This window comes from Callithrix jacchus, chromosome 10, assembly GCF_049354715.1.
Source record: "Callithrix jacchus isolate 240 chromosome 10, calJac240_pri, whole genome shotgun sequence".
NCBI lineage: Eukaryota > Metazoa > Chordata > Mammalia > Primates > Cebidae > Callithrix > Callithrix jacchus.
Genome location: NC_133511.1, coordinates 131,426,046 through 131,445,323, shown reverse-complemented (window position 1 = coordinate 131,445,323; position 19,278 = coordinate 131,426,046). Strand labels below are relative to the sequence as shown.

The window sequence follows — 19,278 nt, the reverse complement described above, 5'->3', positions numbered from 1 at the left end:
GTGCTGAGGCGCAGGATCCGAGAAATAAATTATATATAGGGCTGAGGGCCCACAGGGTCGTGGGTGAGCCTTATGCTGTGCTGAGGGGCAGGATCCGAGACATAGAGACAGGACACAGAAGTACAAGGAAAACGCAGCTGGACTCAGGGGGCCACGCCACCTGTAAGCGGAGTCAGGCTAGGCCCCGAATGTCCAGAAGCAACAATATTTATTGTGTATAGGTTAGGGGACAGGGCAGTGAGTGAAATCATCTTTAAGGACAGTGATAGGGTCGTGAGCAATAAAACATGGGGTCCACCCCCATTAGGTCACCGAGGCTTGAAGGTGGGTCGTGCTCAGTAAGGAGCGTGCAGTGTGCAATACTTCTATCTATGGGCAAACTACTTCTAAGAAGATTTATAGGAGGATCCTTTAAGTCACAGAGCAGTGACAGAGCTGTCAGGGTTACCGCCACCTGCTGGCAGCTTCCAGTGGGTTCTATGGGAAGATGCTTTTCGAGCAGCACAGTAGCAAGAGCTGATAGAGTTCACAGTCACCAAGGTGGATTGCCGGTCTGAGGGCGGCCTTCCCCAAGAACTGGAGCAAGGTCCTACAACGCCTTTACCAGGAGCAGTGGCTCTCGCCCCAAGCCTGCCACACAGCGGGTATCTTTGCGATACTGAACGCTGCCGCCTGGGCCATGGGTTCTTGTCCTGGCATAACTGTTTTCCCTTAAATCATGCTCTGCGCCATATCTGCTCTAGGCATTCCTCCGATTATAAGCTGTTTATTCCTTAATTCATGCTCTGTACTGTGTCCACTCCAGGCATTCCTCTGACTATGAACTAAGATATAATTATATATATATGTAGGGAAATATTCTTTAGGCACTCCTCATACTATCAACTATTATATGATTACATATAGAGAGTTATATAAAGGGATTCCTCAAGCCCTAATTCTATAAACTAATATATGATTATGTAAAGGATTATATAATAGGAAATAGCAGTAGTAACACTATAAACTGAGATATTTTTCAGGTCTTAACTGTGCCAGGGTTCTGCTTAGTTCTCCTTCCTCAGTGCCTACATGGGGGGTTACCCACAGTTGTATGCTTAGGTCTAGGAATGGCACCTCAAATGAGCTTGTCAGGGACCCGAGGACGTGGTGTGTGGGGTCATCTCAGATACCGCAGGTTTCCGGAAGACACCTCTCTTAGTCGCCCTGGATCAGCATTTCCCAGTTTCACCTACACTTGGGAAGTGCGAGTAGCTAGATGAAGTCTTTCTGGTCTTGCTGGTCAGAGCCAGGAGCGCCAGCATCACTGTCCAGGAGCCTCTCGCAGGCCTGGGACAGCCCGTCGGGCGTGGCCTTTCCTTGGCCCTTTGGGCGATGCCATTGTGTTTTCCTCTTGGTCTTGGCCTTCCTGCCCGCCTGGCATAAGTGCAGCCATCTCCAGGAAGGCAGCTGGTATTTTCCACTCCTCGTGGCAGAGAGCCAGCTGTCCTCATGCCCTCACCCTCGTGAAGTGGCTGAATTCCCAGGATGTATCGCAGCTCTGTTCTGTGTGCCTTCCCGGGGAGTCTGCCCAGACAGCAGGCAGGTAGGAGGAGCCATTGGACAGACCCAGCATCCTGGTGAGGATACAGAAGTCGGCCTCTGAGTCTTTTTGTGCTGTTGTCCCCACCGTGATGTGTGGACGTGGTGCTCTGTGTAGGGCAAGGACCGGAACTCACAGTTGTGGACCTTACTCTCCAGAAGCACTGGGTTTGAGCAGCTCTGAAGCGTGTCCTCCTGCAGGGCTGCCGTGCCTGGAGCCCTTTCTCTGGGTCCCTTGCCCTCTGCCTCCCTTCCTGCTGGGTCCTCTTCATTCCCATTTCTGCTTCCACAGGACCAAGAGGGTGCTGGGCACTTGGTGACCACCTCAAGGGACAAAGGGTTATCTTTATCTCTCAGGTCATCTCTGTGTTTGGGGGGAAATTGGAAAATGGTGTTCCAATTAGGGTTGATCACTGATCAGTTTCCCTGGGCTGCACAAGGAGTGACTGCTGGCAGCCACTTTAAACGCTGCAGGAGGGTCTCTGTCATGGAAGGCAGTACCAAAGAAGTCAAGTTTTATGCCAGGAATCCCAGCACTTTGGGAGGGCGAGGTGGGTGGATCACGAGGTCAGGAGTTCCAGACCGGCCTGGGCAACAAACTGAAACCCCTTCTCTCCTAAAAATGCAAAAATTAGCCGGCAAACACCTGGAGTCCCATCTGCTCAGGAGACTCAGGCTGCAGAATCACTTGAACCTGGGAGGTAGAGGTTGCAGGGAGCCAAGCCTGCCGCTGCAGTCCAGCCGGGAAACACAGCAAGACTCCATTCCCCACCACAAAACAAAGTCAAGTTTAATTTTAGCTTGTGTTGGAGTGTGATCCTGTCTCCTGTGGAACGTGTGTTGGAGTGTAATCCTGTCTCTGTGTCCTGTGGAACGTGTGTTGGAGTGTGATCCTGTCTCTGTGTCCTGTGGAACGTGTGTTGGAGTGTGATCCTGTCTCTGTGTCCTGTGGAACGTGTGTTGGAGTGTAATCCTGTCTCTGTGTCCTGTGGAACCTGTGTTGGAGTGTGATCCTGTCTCTGTGTCCTGTGGAATGTGTGTTGGAGTGTGATCCTGTCTCTGTGCCCTGTGGAACCTGTGTTGGAGTGTGATCCTGTCTCTGTGTCCTGTGGAATGTGTGTTGGAGTGTGATCCTGTCTCTGTGCCCTGTGGAACCTGTGTTGGAGTGTGATCCTGTCTCTGTGTCCTGTGGAACGTGTGTTGGAGTGTAATCCTGTCTCTGTGTCCTGTGGAACCTGTGTTGGAGTGTGATCCTGTCTCTGTGTCCTGTGGAATGTGTGTTGGAGTGTGATCCTGTCTCTGTGCCCTGTGGAACCTGTGTTGGAGTGTGATCCTGTCTCTGTGTCCTGTGGAATGTGTGTTGGAGTGTGATCCTGTCTCTGTGCCCTGTGGAACCTGTGTTGGAGTGTAATCCTGTCTCTGTGTCCTGTGGAACGTGTGTTGGAGTGTGATCCTGTCTCTCTCCTGTGGAACATGTGTTAGAGTGTGATCCTGTCTCTGTGCCCTGTGGAACGTGTGTTGGAGTGTAATCCTGTCTCTGTGTCCTGTGGAACGTGTGTTGGAGTGTGATCCTGTCTCTGTGTCCTGTGGAACGTGTGTTGGAGTGTGATCCTGTCTCTCCTGTGGAACGTGTGTTGGAGTGTGATCCTGTCTCTGTGTCCTGTGGAACGTGTGTTGGAGTGTGATCCTGTCTCCTGTGGAACGTGTGTTGGAGTGTGATCCTGTCTCTCTCCTGTGGAACGTGTGTTAGAGTGTGATCCTGTCTCTGTGTCCTGTGGAACGTGTGTTGGAGTGTGATCCTGTCTCTGTGTCCTGTGGAACGTGTGTTGGAGTGTGATCCTGTCTCTGTGTCCTGTGGAACGTGTGTTGGAGGGTGATCCTGTCTCTCTCCTGTGGAACGTGTGTTGGAGTGTGATCCTGTCTCTGTGTCCTGTGGAACGTGTGTTGGAGTGTGATCCTGTCTCTGTGTCCTGTGGAACGTGTGTTGGAGTGTGATCCTGTCTCTGTGTCCTGTGGAACGTGTGTTGGAGTGTGATCCTGTCTCTGTGTCCTGTGGAACGTGTGTTGGAGTGTGATCCTGTCTCTGTGTCCTGTGGAACGTGTGTTGGAGTGTGATCCTGTCTCTGTGTCCTGTGGAACGTGTGTTGGAGTGTGATCCTGTCTCTGTGTCCTGTGGAACGTGTGTTGGAGTGTGATCCTGTCTCTCTCCTGTGGAACGTGTGTTGGAGTGTGATCCTGTCTCTGTGTCCTGTGGAACGTGTGTTGGAGTGTGATCCTGTCTCTGTGTCCCGTGGAACGTGTGTTGGAGTGTGATCCTGTCTCTCCTGTGGAACGTGTGTTGGAATGTGATCCTGTCTCTCTCCTGTGGAACATGTGTTAGAGTGTGATCCTGTCTCTGTGTCCTGTGGAACGTGTGTTGGAGTGTGATCCTGTCTTGTCTCCTGTGGAACATGTGTTGGAGTGTGATCCTGTCTCTGTGTCCTGTGGAACATGTGTTGGAGTGTGATCCTGTCTCTGTGTCCTGTGGAACGTGTGTTGGGAGTGTGATCCTGTCTCTCCTGTGGAACGTGTGTTGGAGTGTGATCCTGTCTCTGTGTCCTATGGAACGTGTGTTGGAGTGTGATCCTGTCTCTCTCCTGTGGAACTCAGTGCTGGTGACACATGGCTGCTTGCCCCACCCTTGTGCTCTGCATGGCTTCCTGGGATACTGCATGTGAATTGGAGCCTGTACGATGGCAGTGCCTGGGAGATGATGCCCTGAGGTGTCGGCATGCTTGCGGGGTCATGTGGAGCCAAGCCTAGCAGCCTCCTCCAGCAGGTTGCGTGTGGGTGTCCCTGAGGCCTGCTTGTTTCCCTTTCTTTTTCGGCCCACTTGTTCATGTTGGTCTCTTGCAGAACAGGGGTGGGGAGTCCTCACATTCACCTATGTTCTGGCTCTTCCCTCACAGCAGGCTCCTGTCCCAGCACCACGCTCCAGCCAGGCCGAGTCCTTCTCCGTGCACGCCACACCCTGTCTGTCTGTGCTGTGGACCCTTAGAGTGGGCCTGGGTGTCTGGAGCCCCTTGACCCTTGTTTCTTCTGCAGGGTGGGCCTTGTCAGGAAGCCCCAGGGTGAGGCTGGTCCTGGCTTCCAGCACTTCTGTCCTCCCAGGTCACTTCAGATATGTGCACCGTTTGGCGAGGTCCTGGGAGCCTGTGCCCAAGGGTGCCTGCTCCTCTGCTCCATCATCGTTGTGGTCTCCAGTGATGCCTCCCAGGCCGCAAGCCCTCCTGACGTGGCATTACTGGGACCTGGCTTTGCAACAGAAATGGTGGTTTCGCCAGGTGGGAATCTTTACATCTGTAATCCTAGCACTTGGGGAAGCTGCAATGGGAGGATAGCTTGAATCCAGGAGTTTTCAACCAGCCTGCACAATGTAGCAAGACCCTGTCTCTACCAAAAATAGAATTGTTAAAAATTAGTTGGGTGCAGTGGCACACGTCTGGCCCCAGCTCCTAGGGAGGCTGAGGTGGGAGAATTGCTTGAGCCTGGGAGGTTGAGGCTGACCCAGCTCCTCATTCCCCTGGATAGATCTCACCCCGAGCGCTCCCAGCTCCTCGTTCCTCTGCATAGATCTCAACCCGAGCACTCCCAGCTCCTCGTTCCTCTGCGTAGATCTCAACCCGAGCACTCCCAGCTCCTCGTTCCTCTGCGTAGATCTCAACCCGAGCACTCCCAGCTCCTCGTTCCTCTGCGTAGATCTCAACCCGAGCACTCCCAGCTCCTCGTTCCTCTGCGTAGATCTCAACCCGAGCACTCCCGGCTCCTCGTTCCTCTGCGTAGATCTCAACCCGAGCACTCCCAGCTCCTCGTTCCTCTGCGTAGATCTCAATCCGAGCGCTCCCAGCTCCTCGTTCCTCTGCGTAGTTCCTCTGCGTAGATCTCAACCCGAGCACTCCCAGCTCCTCGTTCCTCTGCGTAGATCTCAACCCGAGCACTCCCAGCTCCTCATTCCTCTGCGTAGATCTCAACCCGAGCACTCCCAGCTCCTCGTTCCTCTGGATAGATCTCACCCCGAGCATTCCCAGCTCCTCATTCCTCTGCGTAGATCTCAACCCGAGCGCTCCCAGCTCCTCGTTCCTCTGCGTAGATCTCAATCCGAGTGCTCCCAGCTCCTCGTTCCTCTGCGTAGTTCCTCTGCGTAGATCTCAACCCGAGCACTCCCAGCTCCTCATTCCTCTGCGTAGATCTCAACCCGAGCACTCCCAGCTCCTCGTTCCTATGCATAGATCTCAACCCGAGCACTCCCAGGTGCTCATTCCTCTGGATAGATCTCAACCCGAGCACTCCCAGCTCCTCATTCCTCTGCGTAGATCTCAACCCGAGCACTCCCAGCTTCTCGTTCCTCTGGATAGATCTCACCCCGAGCATTCCCAGCTCCTCATTCCTCTGGATAGATCTCAACCCGAGCACTCCTAGCTTCTCAGGCTTGGAGAGTCACATCTTCGCTGCAGCTGCCGTGGCTCCCAAGGTCCCATGGAGTCACAGCCCTGCTCCACTCGCTGCCCTGCAGCTCATGCTCAGCCACAGCCACATCTGACCCTCGAGGGGGGCCCCTTCCTCCTGCCACACTGGCCCTGGGGCTGCTTGCACAGGTCCGGCTGCCCTGTCGTGAGGCCTTAACCCTCATCTCTGGTCTGCCTGAGTGTCCCTGCGTGAGGCCCTTTCTACCCTGTACTCCCAGCCCTTGTTTTTCCCTGAACATGTAGGGTTTCTTAGCCTCCTGTGTTGGTCTCGCTCCACTGGAAGGAGGGCCCAGGAAGGCAGGCTGTGCCTTGTCCTCAGTGTGGCCAGGGTGGGGCTCAGGGAATGGCTCCCTCCTTGCTGTGTGACCTTCACACTGTCACTTGGCATCCCTGACTTGCCTGTGGGCGCCAGGCACACCCCGAGAAGCTGCCCCGGCCCTGGACCCACAGCCTGCGGGCCCCAGGCACACCCCGAGAAGCTGCCCCGGCCCTGGATCCACAGCCTGCGGGCCCCAGGCACACCCCGAGAAGCTGCCCCGGCCCTGGATCCACAGCCTGCGGGCCCCAGGCACACCCCGAGAAGCTGCCCCGGCCCTGGATCCACAGCCTGCGGGCCCCAGGCACACCCCGAGAAGCTGCCCCGGCCCTGGATCCACAGCCTGCGGGCCCCAGGCACACCCCGAGAAGCTGCCCCGGCCCTGGGCGCACAGCCTGCGGGCCCCAGGCACACCCCGAGAAGCTGCCCCGGCCCTGGGCGCACAGCCTGCGGGCCCCAGGCACACCCCGAGAAGCTGCCCCGGCCCTGGGCGCACAGCCTGCGGGCCCCAGGCACACCCCGAGAAGCTGCCCCGGCCCTGGGCGCACAGCCTGCGGGCCCCAGGCACACCCCGAGAAGCTGCCCCGGCCCTGGGCGCACAGCCTGCGGGCTCCAGGCACACCCCGAGAAGCTGCCCTGGCCCTGGGCGTCCTCCTCGGGTCTTTGGCTTTGTGTTCTGAATACTGCTTTTTGCTGTTTTGGTTTGTTTCTTCTTTTTCTCCTTTTATTTTATTTCTTTTATTTCCACAGGATCTCGCTGTCACCCAGGCTGGAGTGCAGGGGTGCGATCTCAGCTTACTGGAGCCCCTGACTCCTGGGCTGAAGCAGTCCTCTCACCTCACCCTCCCTCCTCCCAAGTAGCTGGGACCACACGCGTGCCACCACGCCCAGTTAACTTTTTTTTTTTTTGGTTGAAATAGGGTCTTACTATGTTGCCCAAGCTGGTCTCCAACTCCTGGGCTCAAGTGATCCTCCTGCGTCAGCCTCCCAGAGCTCTGGAATTACAGTCACAGCCAGTGCACCTGCCCCCAAACACGCTTGACTCTTCTCATCCTAACCAGAGCTGTCTTCGTCTCCACCGAGATCTAATGACTCCTGTGGAGGAAAGGGTGGGCCTCATGGAGGGGCAGGCAGGCGCACAGGGGACTCCTGGGCCCCAGCTGGGCTCCAGCCTGTTTCCCCTCAGGGCTGTGTCCAGGAAGACATGTTCTGTGAGTGTTGTGTTCAGCAGAGTGAGTTTCTGAGTAGCCAAATCGAGGCACCGTTAGGAGTGGCGTCTAAGCGGGCCTTCTGAAGTGGTTTCTCTGCTGCGGTTGTGGTCAGGTCTCAGGTACTGAAGGCCTCCTCCGTCCTCCGTGCGGAGCTCAGCTGGAAGGCTGAGATTCCCTGCAGTTTCCTCATGGCCTAGGACTCAAGTGAGAATGGATTTAAAGAAAAAGGTGGTTGATAGCTAAAATGAAACTTACCTTTACCTCTGGTTGTCTTAAATGAATAGTATTGTGCAATATGGCAGAAGAATTCACTTTCATGCCTGTAATCCCAGCACCTTGCGGGGCCAAGGTGGGCAGATCACTTGAGTTCATGAGTTTGAGACCAGCCTGGACAACATGGCAAGACCCCATCTCTACAAAAATACAAAAAAATTCCAGCCTGGCCAACATGGTGAAACTCCATCTCCACTAAAAATACAAATTTAGCTGGGCATGGTAGTGCATTCCTGTAATCTCAGCTACTCGGGAGGTTGAGACAGGAGAATTGCTTGAAGCCGGGAAGCGGAGGGATATATATATATATATAATTAGCTGGGCGTGGTGGCATGCGCCTGTGGTCCCAGGTGCTTGGGAGGCTGAGCTGGGAGGATGGCTTGAGCCCAGGGTGGGAGGTTGCAGTGAGCCAAGATCACACCACCATACTCAAGCCTAGGTAACAGCCAGACCCTGTCTCAGAACAAAGGAGTTCACTTCTCTGTTTTCTTCACTTGGGACCAGTCTGCAAAACTTAAAAGGCGTCAGCCAATTCCTGAATGAATGGAGAGTATTCCATGTCTCACGAATGGGAACCCTAAGTGTTAGCTACCCATCAGTTCTCACACCACTCTATAAACTCCGTTCCAGTCAGAATCCTCACGGGATCATTTGTGTCCACTTGCCAGACTGCCATTTAAATTAACATGCATTAAAATTAATGTGGAATAAATGTGCACCCATAATTAGGATTAACAACGATAGAAGGGGCAGCATTCCAGACACAGGTGGGCTCTGGCCAGGGTCCAGCCTGGAGACCCCACCCTGGCTCTTCATGAAACCAGCCAGGTTCAGGCATGGGTGTATTCAGTGGCAGCACCATCTTCGGGTGACACGTCCATGCACCACCATCACCGCGCTCAGCCCCAGAACGTTCCGTCACCCAAAAGACCTGTGTCCCATTCCCGTCTGCTCTTCATGGGTGCCAGCTCATTTCCTCGAGTCATGCGTGGGTGACAGATGGGAGCTGTCTTCTGTGCCAGGCTTCTGTGGCGTGCTTTTCTTTTTCTTTCTCTTGAGACGGGATCTCACAGTTGCCCCGTCTAATCTTGAGTTCTTGCCCCGGAGCTGCCCTCCTTTGAGCTCCACCCACACTGAGGTCCTTGCCGGCAGCTCGTAACTCTGAGTGCTGAGCAGTGCTGAGCAGTGCGGGGGGACACAGCGTTTCGGTCTGTTTCCCATTTCAGGTTATTATAAACGAAACGTCTGCATGTAAGTCTTCGAGTTTTATCTCAAGTAAATGTTCGGGAGTGTCTGGCTGGGCTGTGTGGTAGATGTGAGTTTAACTTTTCTGTCCCACTTTACCATCCCACCTGCTGTGTGTGAGCGTCGTCTTTACGCCGAGATCTCACCAGCACTTGGCGTTGTGATGCTTTTAACTTCAGCCATTGTGGCGGCTGTGTCTGATGTCGTGTCGTGACTTTGACCTGCTTTCACGGTGACCGTCTGTTCCTGTGTGACGCACTTCAGCTGTTCATGTGCTTATTATCCATTTGCATATGTTATTTGCGAGGTGCCTGTTCAATTTTTTGCCTCTTTTTTTCATTAAATTGTTTACTGAGCTGTAAGAATTTTTTTTTGTTTTTTTGTTTTTTATATATTCTGGATACAAAGTCTTTTTTTTTTTGAGACAGATCTTGCTCTGTCCCCAGGCTGGAGTGCAGTGACACTATCGTCCTAGCTCACTCAGCCTTGACGTGGGCTCAAGCAAACCTCCCGCCTCAGCCTCCCGAGTAGCTGGGACTACAGGCACGTGCCACCATGCCACCTAATTTCCTATAGAGATGGGGTCTCACTGTGTTACCCAGTCTGGTCCTGAATGCCTGGGCATAGGCAGTCCTCCTGTCTCAGCTGCACAAAGTGTTGGGACTACAGATGGCGCAGCCTACAAAGTTTTGTCCGATACATGACTGTGAATATTTTCTCCCAGTTTGTAATTTGCCTTTTCATTTCTTTAGGGCACAGTTTATGTTTCATGGAGGCAAGTCCTGGGCAGGGTGCTTTACGTGCGTCATTCACTTAATTTTTACAATGTCCTTGGAGGTCAGAAGCTCCCCCATTTAGAGTTGAGGAAACTGAGGCATGAGGGGTACATCCTCTCTCTGAGGACACACTCAGTGGGTGTAGGAACCGGGTTAAGATGGAGAAACTGAGGTGCGAAGGGTACATGCTTTCTCCAAGGACAGACTTGGTGAGTGTAGGAACTGGGTTACAGATGGAGAAACTGAGACATGAGGGGTGCATCCTCTCTCCAAGGACACACTCGGTGGGTGTAGGAACCGAGTTGCAGATGGGGAAACTGAGGCACGAGGGGTACATCCTCTCAGGGCACACTTGGTGGGTGTAGGAACCGGGTTAGAGATGGGGAAACTGAGCTGCGAAGGGTACATCCTCCCTCCGAGGACACACTCGGTGGGTGTAGGAACCAGGTCTCTGGCTGCATTTGCAGGTGGCTGTGCAGAGGGTCTCAGGCGAGGGTCTGGCCCCGGCGGTGTTCCAGGTCTGGTGGCGCTGTGATTCTGGTCCTGGGCCTGTTGTAGGCTGTTTCCAAGTGTGGCATTTTCCACCAGCGACGGGACAGGACATGACTGCAAAGAGAGCACCCTGCCTCCTCCTCCCACATGGGCTCTGACAGCCCATCAGAGGATGAGCAGAGATGGCTGGCACCTCCCCCAGCTGGCCGTGGTCATCTGTAGGCCTCTGCTCAGGTCCCTTCTCAGCCCTTGGTTTCTTGGGATGCTGTCCTGAATCTCTGAGCTGTGATTTCCTGAACCGGAAGGCTGGTCGTCTTACACAATGAAAAGTACCATGTTTACTCTTTAACAGCAGATACCTGCCCTGGATGTCAGTGCCCTCCTGGCCTCTGAGCATCAGCCTTCAGCTCCCCAGGAGCACGGGGCTCTTCTTGTCCAGCGTCCTGGGGGCTGGTCTCAGCCCTCACTGGCCAGCAGACGCAGGGTCTTCCCGGAATTCCCCTGCTGGGACTCGCAACCACGTGCTCGTTGGGAGTTGGAGAGTGGAATTGAAGCTCTCTCCTTGGTGTAGAGCAGATTGGGGGTCTGTTATGTGAGTGTTTAGCAATGCTCCCCATGCTCTGACACCATGTTTATGCGTTTCTGGATTTCAGGCGAGCCCACACCTTGACCGTGCTCTTCATCCTCACCTGTGCGCTTGGCTATGTGACGCTGCTGGAAGAAACGCCTCAGGACACGGCCTACAACACCAAGAGGTAACCGGCCATCCCGTCCTGCTTTCCGAAGCAGCCCCGTGTGGTGTCCTTGCCACGTGGGCCGCCATCCTCTCCCTTGAGTGTGTCTGATGCGCGGACTCCTGGGGCCGCCCTGGGTGCTGTGTGGCATTCCTGCCGTGGACTGGTCAGCCCCCCTCACCTGTCCCCGGGAGTGGGAGTCTGTGCCATCTCCATGCGCCCGGCATCCTGTGCTGCATTTCCCGAGTGTTGTGTATTGAGAGGCTGGAACGTTCTGCGGCAGCCTGCAGGGCTGAGCCCTTGAGTTCCGGCGTCTCCTGGTGTGAGGTTCCTGCGGTGGCTGGTGCTGGTTCCTCCAGCCAGCGTGGCTCTTGCACGGACGGGGGTGGTGGCCTGCGACCCGCTTCTGCGTTCAGGAAGTAAGCAAACATGTCTTCTCAGCGTGATCTCCACAGCAGGCTAGACACGGGGTGTGTCCTTTGCCGAGTTCCACAGGTTCCCACGCCAGTCTCAGAAGTGTGTGTGGAAGAGAAGCTGCTTTAGAGCCTGGGAATTTGTGTTGTTTTCTGTGCCTGATTCTCCTCTCCCAATCCACACACCTTGGTGTGTCTGCCCAGGGCTGCCTCCAGCGCAGCAAGGCCGTTGACACCTTCAGGGTCTGGGCGGATGGCGGGAGGAGGCCAGAGCAGGGTCCGAAGAGCAGCACCACGGAGGGCAGAGGTGGAGGGAGGCACTGGAGGCCTGTTGGTGCCCGCGCCACACGGCGGCTCTGGTTGGCAGGAGCCTTGGGGCCTGTGGGGCGTCTGCTGTCCCTGTAAGGGGTATTGCCAAGTTCGAAATGAGGAAGGTGAGGCCAGTATAAGAAAATTAAATGCCAATTTATTCAGCTCCCGGGCAAGGTTCTGTGGTCCAGGAGAGGGGCCAGAGAAGTCGCACTGACTTCCTGAGGCGGGGAGTTTTTATAGCGAGCGAGGAGGAGCAGGGTGCTTTGATTGGTTATGGAGGAGGGGACGTGGGTGGGGCAAGCTGCTATTGGGCAGGTTTCAGCAGGCTTTCTTTTAAATTTTGGTGCAGAGCTGGGTGTTGAGTGCAAAGGGACGTGTTCTGGGAGTTAGGAGGGCTACGTGGCGTGGAGCTGGGTGCCGGATGCAGTCAGGGGCTGAGTGCAGAGGTGGGTGTGTCCAGCCTCCCGCCGAGGCAACCAGCCTTACAGTCCCTACACTCTTGTGCCAGTGCTTTGTCTTGTAAAGCAAGGGTCTCAGTGTCTTCATGAGTGTCGGACGGGTGATGGATAAGCTCAGTGTGAACGTCCTCATGCGTGCACGGGCCTCGGGGGCCCTGTCTGCTCACTGACTTGCCACCAGCCCTGTGGGCTCCAGAACACGAGCACACCCAGTGCCCTGTCTGTAGGGGACTGGGATGCTCTTAGAGTCACCCACAGCAGACATCACCTGCTCCCTGGGGGCAGCAGGCATTTCTGGTTACAAGTTGCTGTTGGGTGCCTGGACCCAGGGCTCTGCAGCCTGTTCCCCAGAGGAGCTCACCCCTCCTTCCTCCCCTGTGAGACATGGTGGCCTGTCCTGTCCTGGTCTTCCCCCTCCTCCTGGCTGTGCACACTGTGGGCTCTTTGCCACCTTGCTGACATCCGTCTCCCAGTCAGCTCTGCTGGGCCTTCCTCTTTTTTCTGAGCCTGAGGTGGCATATTGTTCTCAGGCCTGGCCCGGCCCGCGTCTTCCATCCTCCAGGTCCAGCTCGCTCCTTCTCTCTCTCCTAGGCCGTCAGTCCCTGTTGGCCCAGGGTGCACTGGGTAATTAGGGTCCAGAAATAGATGAGGGAGCATGTGCCGTGCCTGGGCCCTGTGGAGGGACCACCTGGGGACGCTGCACCTGTGGCTCTGGAGGCAGTGAGGCTGTTGGCAGGAGCTCCATGTTGTCTAGAGGGAGGTTTCAAGTAGGACTTGGTCTTTCTTGAATTCATCCGTCACCACCTGGCCAGTAAGGTCTGTGGCATCTGCCAGGCACAGCAGGGCAGGTGGATTAGGAAGTGACACTGGGTCTTCCCTTGAAGTGTCCCCATATGGCAGGAATTGCCGAGGAAGAGCAGGAGTGCAGAGGGCGTCTTGGGAGCGCTCTGCGAGAGCATTCACCAGACTCCACCAGGCATGTTACGAAGCCTCAGCACCCCAAGCCAGTCCCTGTCCTCCCAGGCCTGGGTGCTGTGGGAAGCACTGGGTGACGACGCAGACCCAGAGGAACCAGGAGCTTAGACCCCTGAGGGGGCAGCAGCGGTGGACACGTTCCCCCACTTCACTAGCACTGGCCTCTCCCAAGTGGCCCCCGACGTGAGAGGCTGGGTTCTGCCCCCCTGTCCTCTCCAGCAGGGAGCCCCTGTATATGTTCATCAAGAGGGCCAGGAGACGGGAATTCACGGGGCCCTGAGCACTTTCCTTTGAGGCTCTGTTTTAGGGATACTGGACATGCTCCCAGCTCATGTTCTCTGGCCCCCTCACCCACTTTGAGAGCACAAAAGAAGCTACTCCTTCTCTGCTGCTGGCTCCTTCCTGGAAGGTCCAGCTGCCCTGCGTCACCCTGGCACTGACCGTGGCTCTGCAGCTCCCTTCCAGTGACACTGCCATGGTGCTCCTGTCCTGAGGCCATTCTCACGTCCCAGACCCGCACTGCAGGCACGAGGAGCCTGACAGTGGCACTGCCCTGACTCCTGCACAACCTCTCTGCTGCACGTTGGCTGTCCAGGAGTCTGCGGGGCTGGTTTATTTTTAATACAAGAGTTATTTGACGTCCTCAAGGGTAGATTTCTTACTTTGAAAATACCTGGCTGGGCACGGTGGCTCACACCTGCTGTCCCAGCACTTTGGGAGGCCAAGGTGGGCGGATCACCCGAGGTCAAGCGATCAAGACCATCCTGGCTAACATGGAGAAACCCCATCTCTACCAAAAATACAAAATTAGCTGGGTGTGGTGGTGGGTGCCTGTAATCCCAGCTACTCGGGAGGCTGAGGTAGGAGAATCGCTTGAACCCGGGAGGTGGAGGTTGCAGTGAGCCAAGATCACGCACTGCACTCCAGCCTGGGCGACAGAGTGAGACCTCTAAAAAATTAAAATTTCCATTTTGTAAAAGACACTGTCAAAAGAATGAAAGGGTGGGCCATAAGCTGTTGAAAGTATTTACAAAACACTGATAAAGGGCTTGTATTCAGAATGTGCAAAGGACTCTTAAAGCTCAACAGGAAGAAAAGAAGCAGGTGGGGCAGGGTGGCTCACACCTGTAATCCCAGCACTGTGGGAGGCTGAGGCAGGAGGATTGCTTGAGGCCCGGAATTCCAGACCAGCCTGGGTAAGCTGGTGTATTAGTCTGTTTTCAGACGGCTAGGAAGAAATACCCAAGACTGGGTCATTTACGAAAGAAAGAGGTGAATTGACTCAGTTCCTAACTGCTGGGGAGGCCTCAGGAAACAACAGTCATGGCGAAGGCAAAGGGGAAGCAAGGCGGCAGGAGCGAGTGAGCGAGCACAGGAGCAGCTGCCGCTTCCTCTTCCAGCCTCCCTGTCGCTGGGCTGCAGTGCAGTGGCCTGATCCTGGCTCACGGCAACCTCCGCCGCCCTCAGCCTCCCGAGTAGCTGGGGCTACAGGCATCTGCCACCATGCCCAGCTAATTTTTGTGCTTTTTAGTAGAGACAGAATTTCACCATAGTGGCCAGGCTGGTCTCAAACTCCTGACCTCAAGTGACCTGCCCACCTTGGCCCCCCAAAGTGCTGGAATTACAGGCATGAGCCACCGCTCCCAGCAAAAACTGCTGCTTATAAAACCATCAGCTCTCCTGAGACTCCCTGACCACACGAGAACAGCGTGGGGGAAAGCCGCCTTTGTAATCCAGGCACCTCCCTCCCTTGACACGTGGAGGCTACAATTAGAGATGAGATTTGCGTGGGGACACAGAGCTAAACTGTCACATGGCGAACTCCGTCTCTTCAAAAATTAGCCAGGCAGGGTGGCACACACCTGTCATTCCAGCTACTCGGGAGTCTGAGTGCGGGAGGATCCCTTGAGCCCGGGGGGGGGTCAAGGCTGCAGTGAGCCAATATCACACTGCTGCACTCCAGCCTGCGCAACAGAGCAAGACCCTCTCTCTCAAAAACAAACCTGGGTGACAGCTACTCGGAAGGCTAAGGCAGGAGAATCACTTGAACCCAGGAGGCAGAGGTTGCAGTGAGCCGAGGTCGTGCCACTGCACTCCACCCAGGACAACAAGAGCAAGACTCCATCTCAAAACAAAAGCAAACCCTGGGTGAAAGGTCTAAGCAGATGCTCACCAGAGAAGATATTCAGACGGCAGATCGCAGTGGGAGGATGCTCGGCATCCTTCGTCCTTCAGGAACTGAAGACAGGAAGGCGCCACTACACGCCTGTTGGAGTGGCTAAAATCTTAAAAACACTCGCAAGAATCAGGAGCACCAGGAACTCTCATCCATTGCTGGTGGGAATACAGAATGCGAAAGCCACTTTGGAAGACAGTTGGACAGACTCTCATAGAAGTGAATGTAAATATACTCTTACCATGCAGTCTAGCGGTTGTGCTCCTAAGTATTTATCCAGCTGAATTGGAAACTCATGTCCACACGCAGGCCGGGCACGGTGGCTCATGCTTATAATCCCAGCAGTTTGGGAGGCTGAGGCAGGAGGATCACTTGAGCCCAGGAGTTCAAGACCAGCCTGGGCAACATAGTGAGACCCCAGCTCTTGAGATCATGCCATCGCACTCCAGCCTGGGCAACAAGAGTGAAACACCACCTCAAAAAAAAAAAAGTAAATAATAATAATGAAAAAGAGACACCAGCTCTGCCAAACTGAAAAACCTAGCCAGTGTCACAGCACGCACATACGCTTCCGCCTGTCAGCAGGCTGAGGCTGCAGTGAGCTGTGATTGAGCCACTGCACTCCAGCCTGGGTGACAGAATGAGACCCTCTCTCTAAAAGATAGTAATAAGTGAGCATCAAGCTATGACCACAGGGAGGAACCTTACATACACGTTCCTACGTGAAAGAAGCCAGTGGAGAAGACCACACACTGCGGTTTCAGTTCGATAACCCTGGAAGAGGCGAAATGATGTCATAGTGGCAAGATTAGTTGTTTCCAGGGGAAGAGGAGTGACCCTGTGGGGTCACTCCACCTCCTCCGGCATTTGTGTGGCACTGAGGCCACTCTGTGTGATAGAACACGTCATTCAGGTGGCACCGAGGCCACTCTGTGTGGTAGAACATGGCGTTCGTGTGGCACCGAGGCCAGTCTGTGTGATAGAACATGCCATTTGTGTGGCACTGAGTCCACTCCGTGATAGAACATGGCATTCACGTGGCACTGAGGCCACTCTGGCAGAACACTGCGTTCGTGTGGCACTGAGACCACTCTGGCAGGACACGGTGTTTGTGTGGCACTGAGGCCACTCTGTGTGATAGAACATGGCATTCGTGTGGCACCAAGGCCATTCTGTGTGATAGAACACGTCATTCAGGTGGCACCGAGGCCACTCCGTGTGGTAGAACATGGCGTTCGTGTGGCACTGAGGCCAGTCTGTGTGATAGAACACGGCATTCACGTGGCACTGAGGCCACTCTGTGGTAGAACACGGCGTTCGTGTGGCACTGAGGCCACTCTGTGGCAGAACACGGCGTTCGTGTGGCACCGAGGCCACTCTGGCAGAACACGGTGTTCATGTGGCACCGAGGCCACTCTGGCAGGACACGGCGTTCGTGTGGCACCGAGGCCACTGTGGCAGAACACGGCATTCGTGTGGCACTGAGGCCACTCTGTGTGGCACCGTCATGGTTGATACGTAACACTGTGCATTTGTCCAGACCTGTAGAACTGGACAACACAAGAGTAAACCTTGTGGAGATTTTAAGCATTCATTTAGGAGATCGGGGATCACAGCAGGGAAGGCAGACTGAGGAGAATCTTAACTGTTGCAAATGCATTTGGTGAGCTTCCTGTAGGGTGTTGAGAAGAAGGTGCTGAGTCACTTTAGAAATCAGCTGTGTCTGTGAGGCCAGGGGGAAAAGAACGGCGTAGACGCTGCTCTAGTTGATAAAATTTTGCTCCACAGAGGTGCTGGGTGGCAGCTGTTGCCATTTTGTTTGTGATTGTGTGATGGCTGTGAAAGCCAGCATCTCACTGTGGGAGGGGAGTGTCTAGGTAATCAGAGGGAGGAGGCTGGAGTGACCCTGTGATGGTGGATTGTGCTGTGGGAGGGAGTCTCGGAGGGAGGAGGTGGAGTGACCCTGTGATGGTGGATTATGCTGTGGGAGGGGAGTGTCTAGGTAATCAGAGGGAGGAGGCCAGAGTGACCCTGTGAGGGAGGAGGTGGTGTGACCCTGTGAAGGCGGATTATGCTGTGGGAAGGGAGTGTCTAGGTAATCAGAGGGAGGAGGCTGGAGTGACCCTGTGATGGTGGATTATGCTGTGGGAGGGGAGGGTCTAGGTAATCAGAGGGAGGAGGCTGGAGTAACCCTGTGAGGGAGGAGGTGGAGTGACCCTGTGAAGGTAGATTATGCTGTGGGAGGGGAGGGTCTAGGTAATCAGAGGGAGGAGGCCAGAGGGACCCCATGAGGGAGGAGGTAGAGTGACCCTGTGATGGTGGATTACCGTTGCACGTTTAGCCTGATAGAGACACAGATGGTGGACAGTGCATGCGCGGTGGTTCATGGATACGCACACATCTTGTTACTCTGAACTGAGTGGGCCTTCAGCCTTGCCTGCCGTGGCAACGAGCACACCCAGCCCCAGGTCCAGGCTTCCAGTGCTCTGCAGTCCACGGGGCTGGACCTCTGAGGAGAAATGGCAGATTCCAGCACAGGGCAAGAAATGCGGAGGATCAGCCAGGAGCCTCCTGCGGTGCCAGGAGCTCCACAAACAAAACCCACAGCGACGGACTGCATCCCAGCAAGACTGCCACATGAAAGGGCCTCCCAGTGGCCAAAGCTGCATCAGTTAGAGCAGCAAAATCAGTAAAGTTGTCTTGAAATATAGCCTAAAGTACGAGATGAATATCCAGGAGCTCATACCCATTTCAGTGACTGAATAACAACATGAAGAGGGCGATGGGAGGGCCCTATGGCGGAGGCACCCACAGACACCCCCGAGCCCGGCGGCCCGGGTCAGCAGGCACTGGTCAGGTTCATCGCGTGGCCCCGATGGCGCAGTGAGGCTGCTGCCCGGTCCTCCCGACCCAAAGGCCCAGCCCGGTCATACAGAGCATGGCCAGCACCTCAGTAAGGAATGTTCCACAGAATTCCTGGCCAGGCCTCCTTCAGACAGTGCAGGTCTTCAGTGACGAGGAGAGGCCTAGGGGAGCCTGAGGAACCGGGATGAGTAAATGCCGTGTGGCGCTGAGGAAGGGATTGTGGGCAGGAAGAGGGCACCAGGGAGGAAGGTGGTTGGCCTCAGTGAGCAGCCATGCGTCAGCACTGGCTTGTCAACCATGAGGAATAATGAGAAACTGGGCGTGGGAGATAATGGGAACTTTTACTAGTTTCACAGTAACTCTGTAAATCTAAAGCCAGCCTAAAATTAAAAGTTTATTTTTAAAATGTAATATATTTGTTTTCTTTTTTTTTTTCTTTTTGAGACAGAGTCTCGCTCTGTCACACAGCGGTGCAATCTCGGCTCACTGCAGCCTCCACCTCCCGGGTTCAAGTGATTGTCCTGCCTCAGAGTGGCTGGGATTACAGGCACGTGCCACTACGCCTGGCTGTTTTTTTGTAGTTTTAGTAGAGACGGGGTTTCATGTTGGCTGGTGTCAAACTTCTCACCTCTAGTGATCTGCCCACCTCGGCCTCCCAAAGTGCTGGGATGCCGGCATGAGCCACCGTGCCCAGCAAGTAATTCTTATGAACAAATGAGCCTTTTGAAGTTGTGGCAAACATTATGTGGTGTGTGGCCAGCCAGGTTAGCGTCCAGTGTGACCACGCCTCTGGGCGGCGTGCACACATGTGGGGGGCCACAGGCCAATTCGGGAGCTGAACACCAGCACCACACCACGTGGCCAGGTCACACCCAGTGGCCTGGGGTGGCACGTGCCTGTCCAGCGGATGGCAGGGGTAGCAGCTTCCCTAGGTCAGTGCCTGTGT

The 19,278-nt window shown here is 55.0% G+C and overlaps 1 protein-coding gene across 13 annotated transcripts in view; it reads left to right on the top strand.

Moving 5' to 3' along the window:
• PTDSS2 (phosphatidylserine synthase 2) overlaps positions 1-19,278 on the top strand; it is a 44,455-nt gene that overhangs the window by 2,635 nt on the left and 22,542 nt on the right. For all 13 annotated transcript variants that reach the window (XR_013523647.1, XR_013523650.1, XR_013523649.1 and 10 more), the window contains exon 2: positions 11,053-11,154. Coding sequence is in view for 4 of the 13 variants with exons in the window: in XM_078341894.1 (XP_078198020.1) it covers positions 11,053-11,154 (102 nt within the window). In the remaining 9 variants the exon portion in view is untranslated. The remainder of the gene's footprint in view (positions 1-11,052; positions 11,155-19,278) is intronic.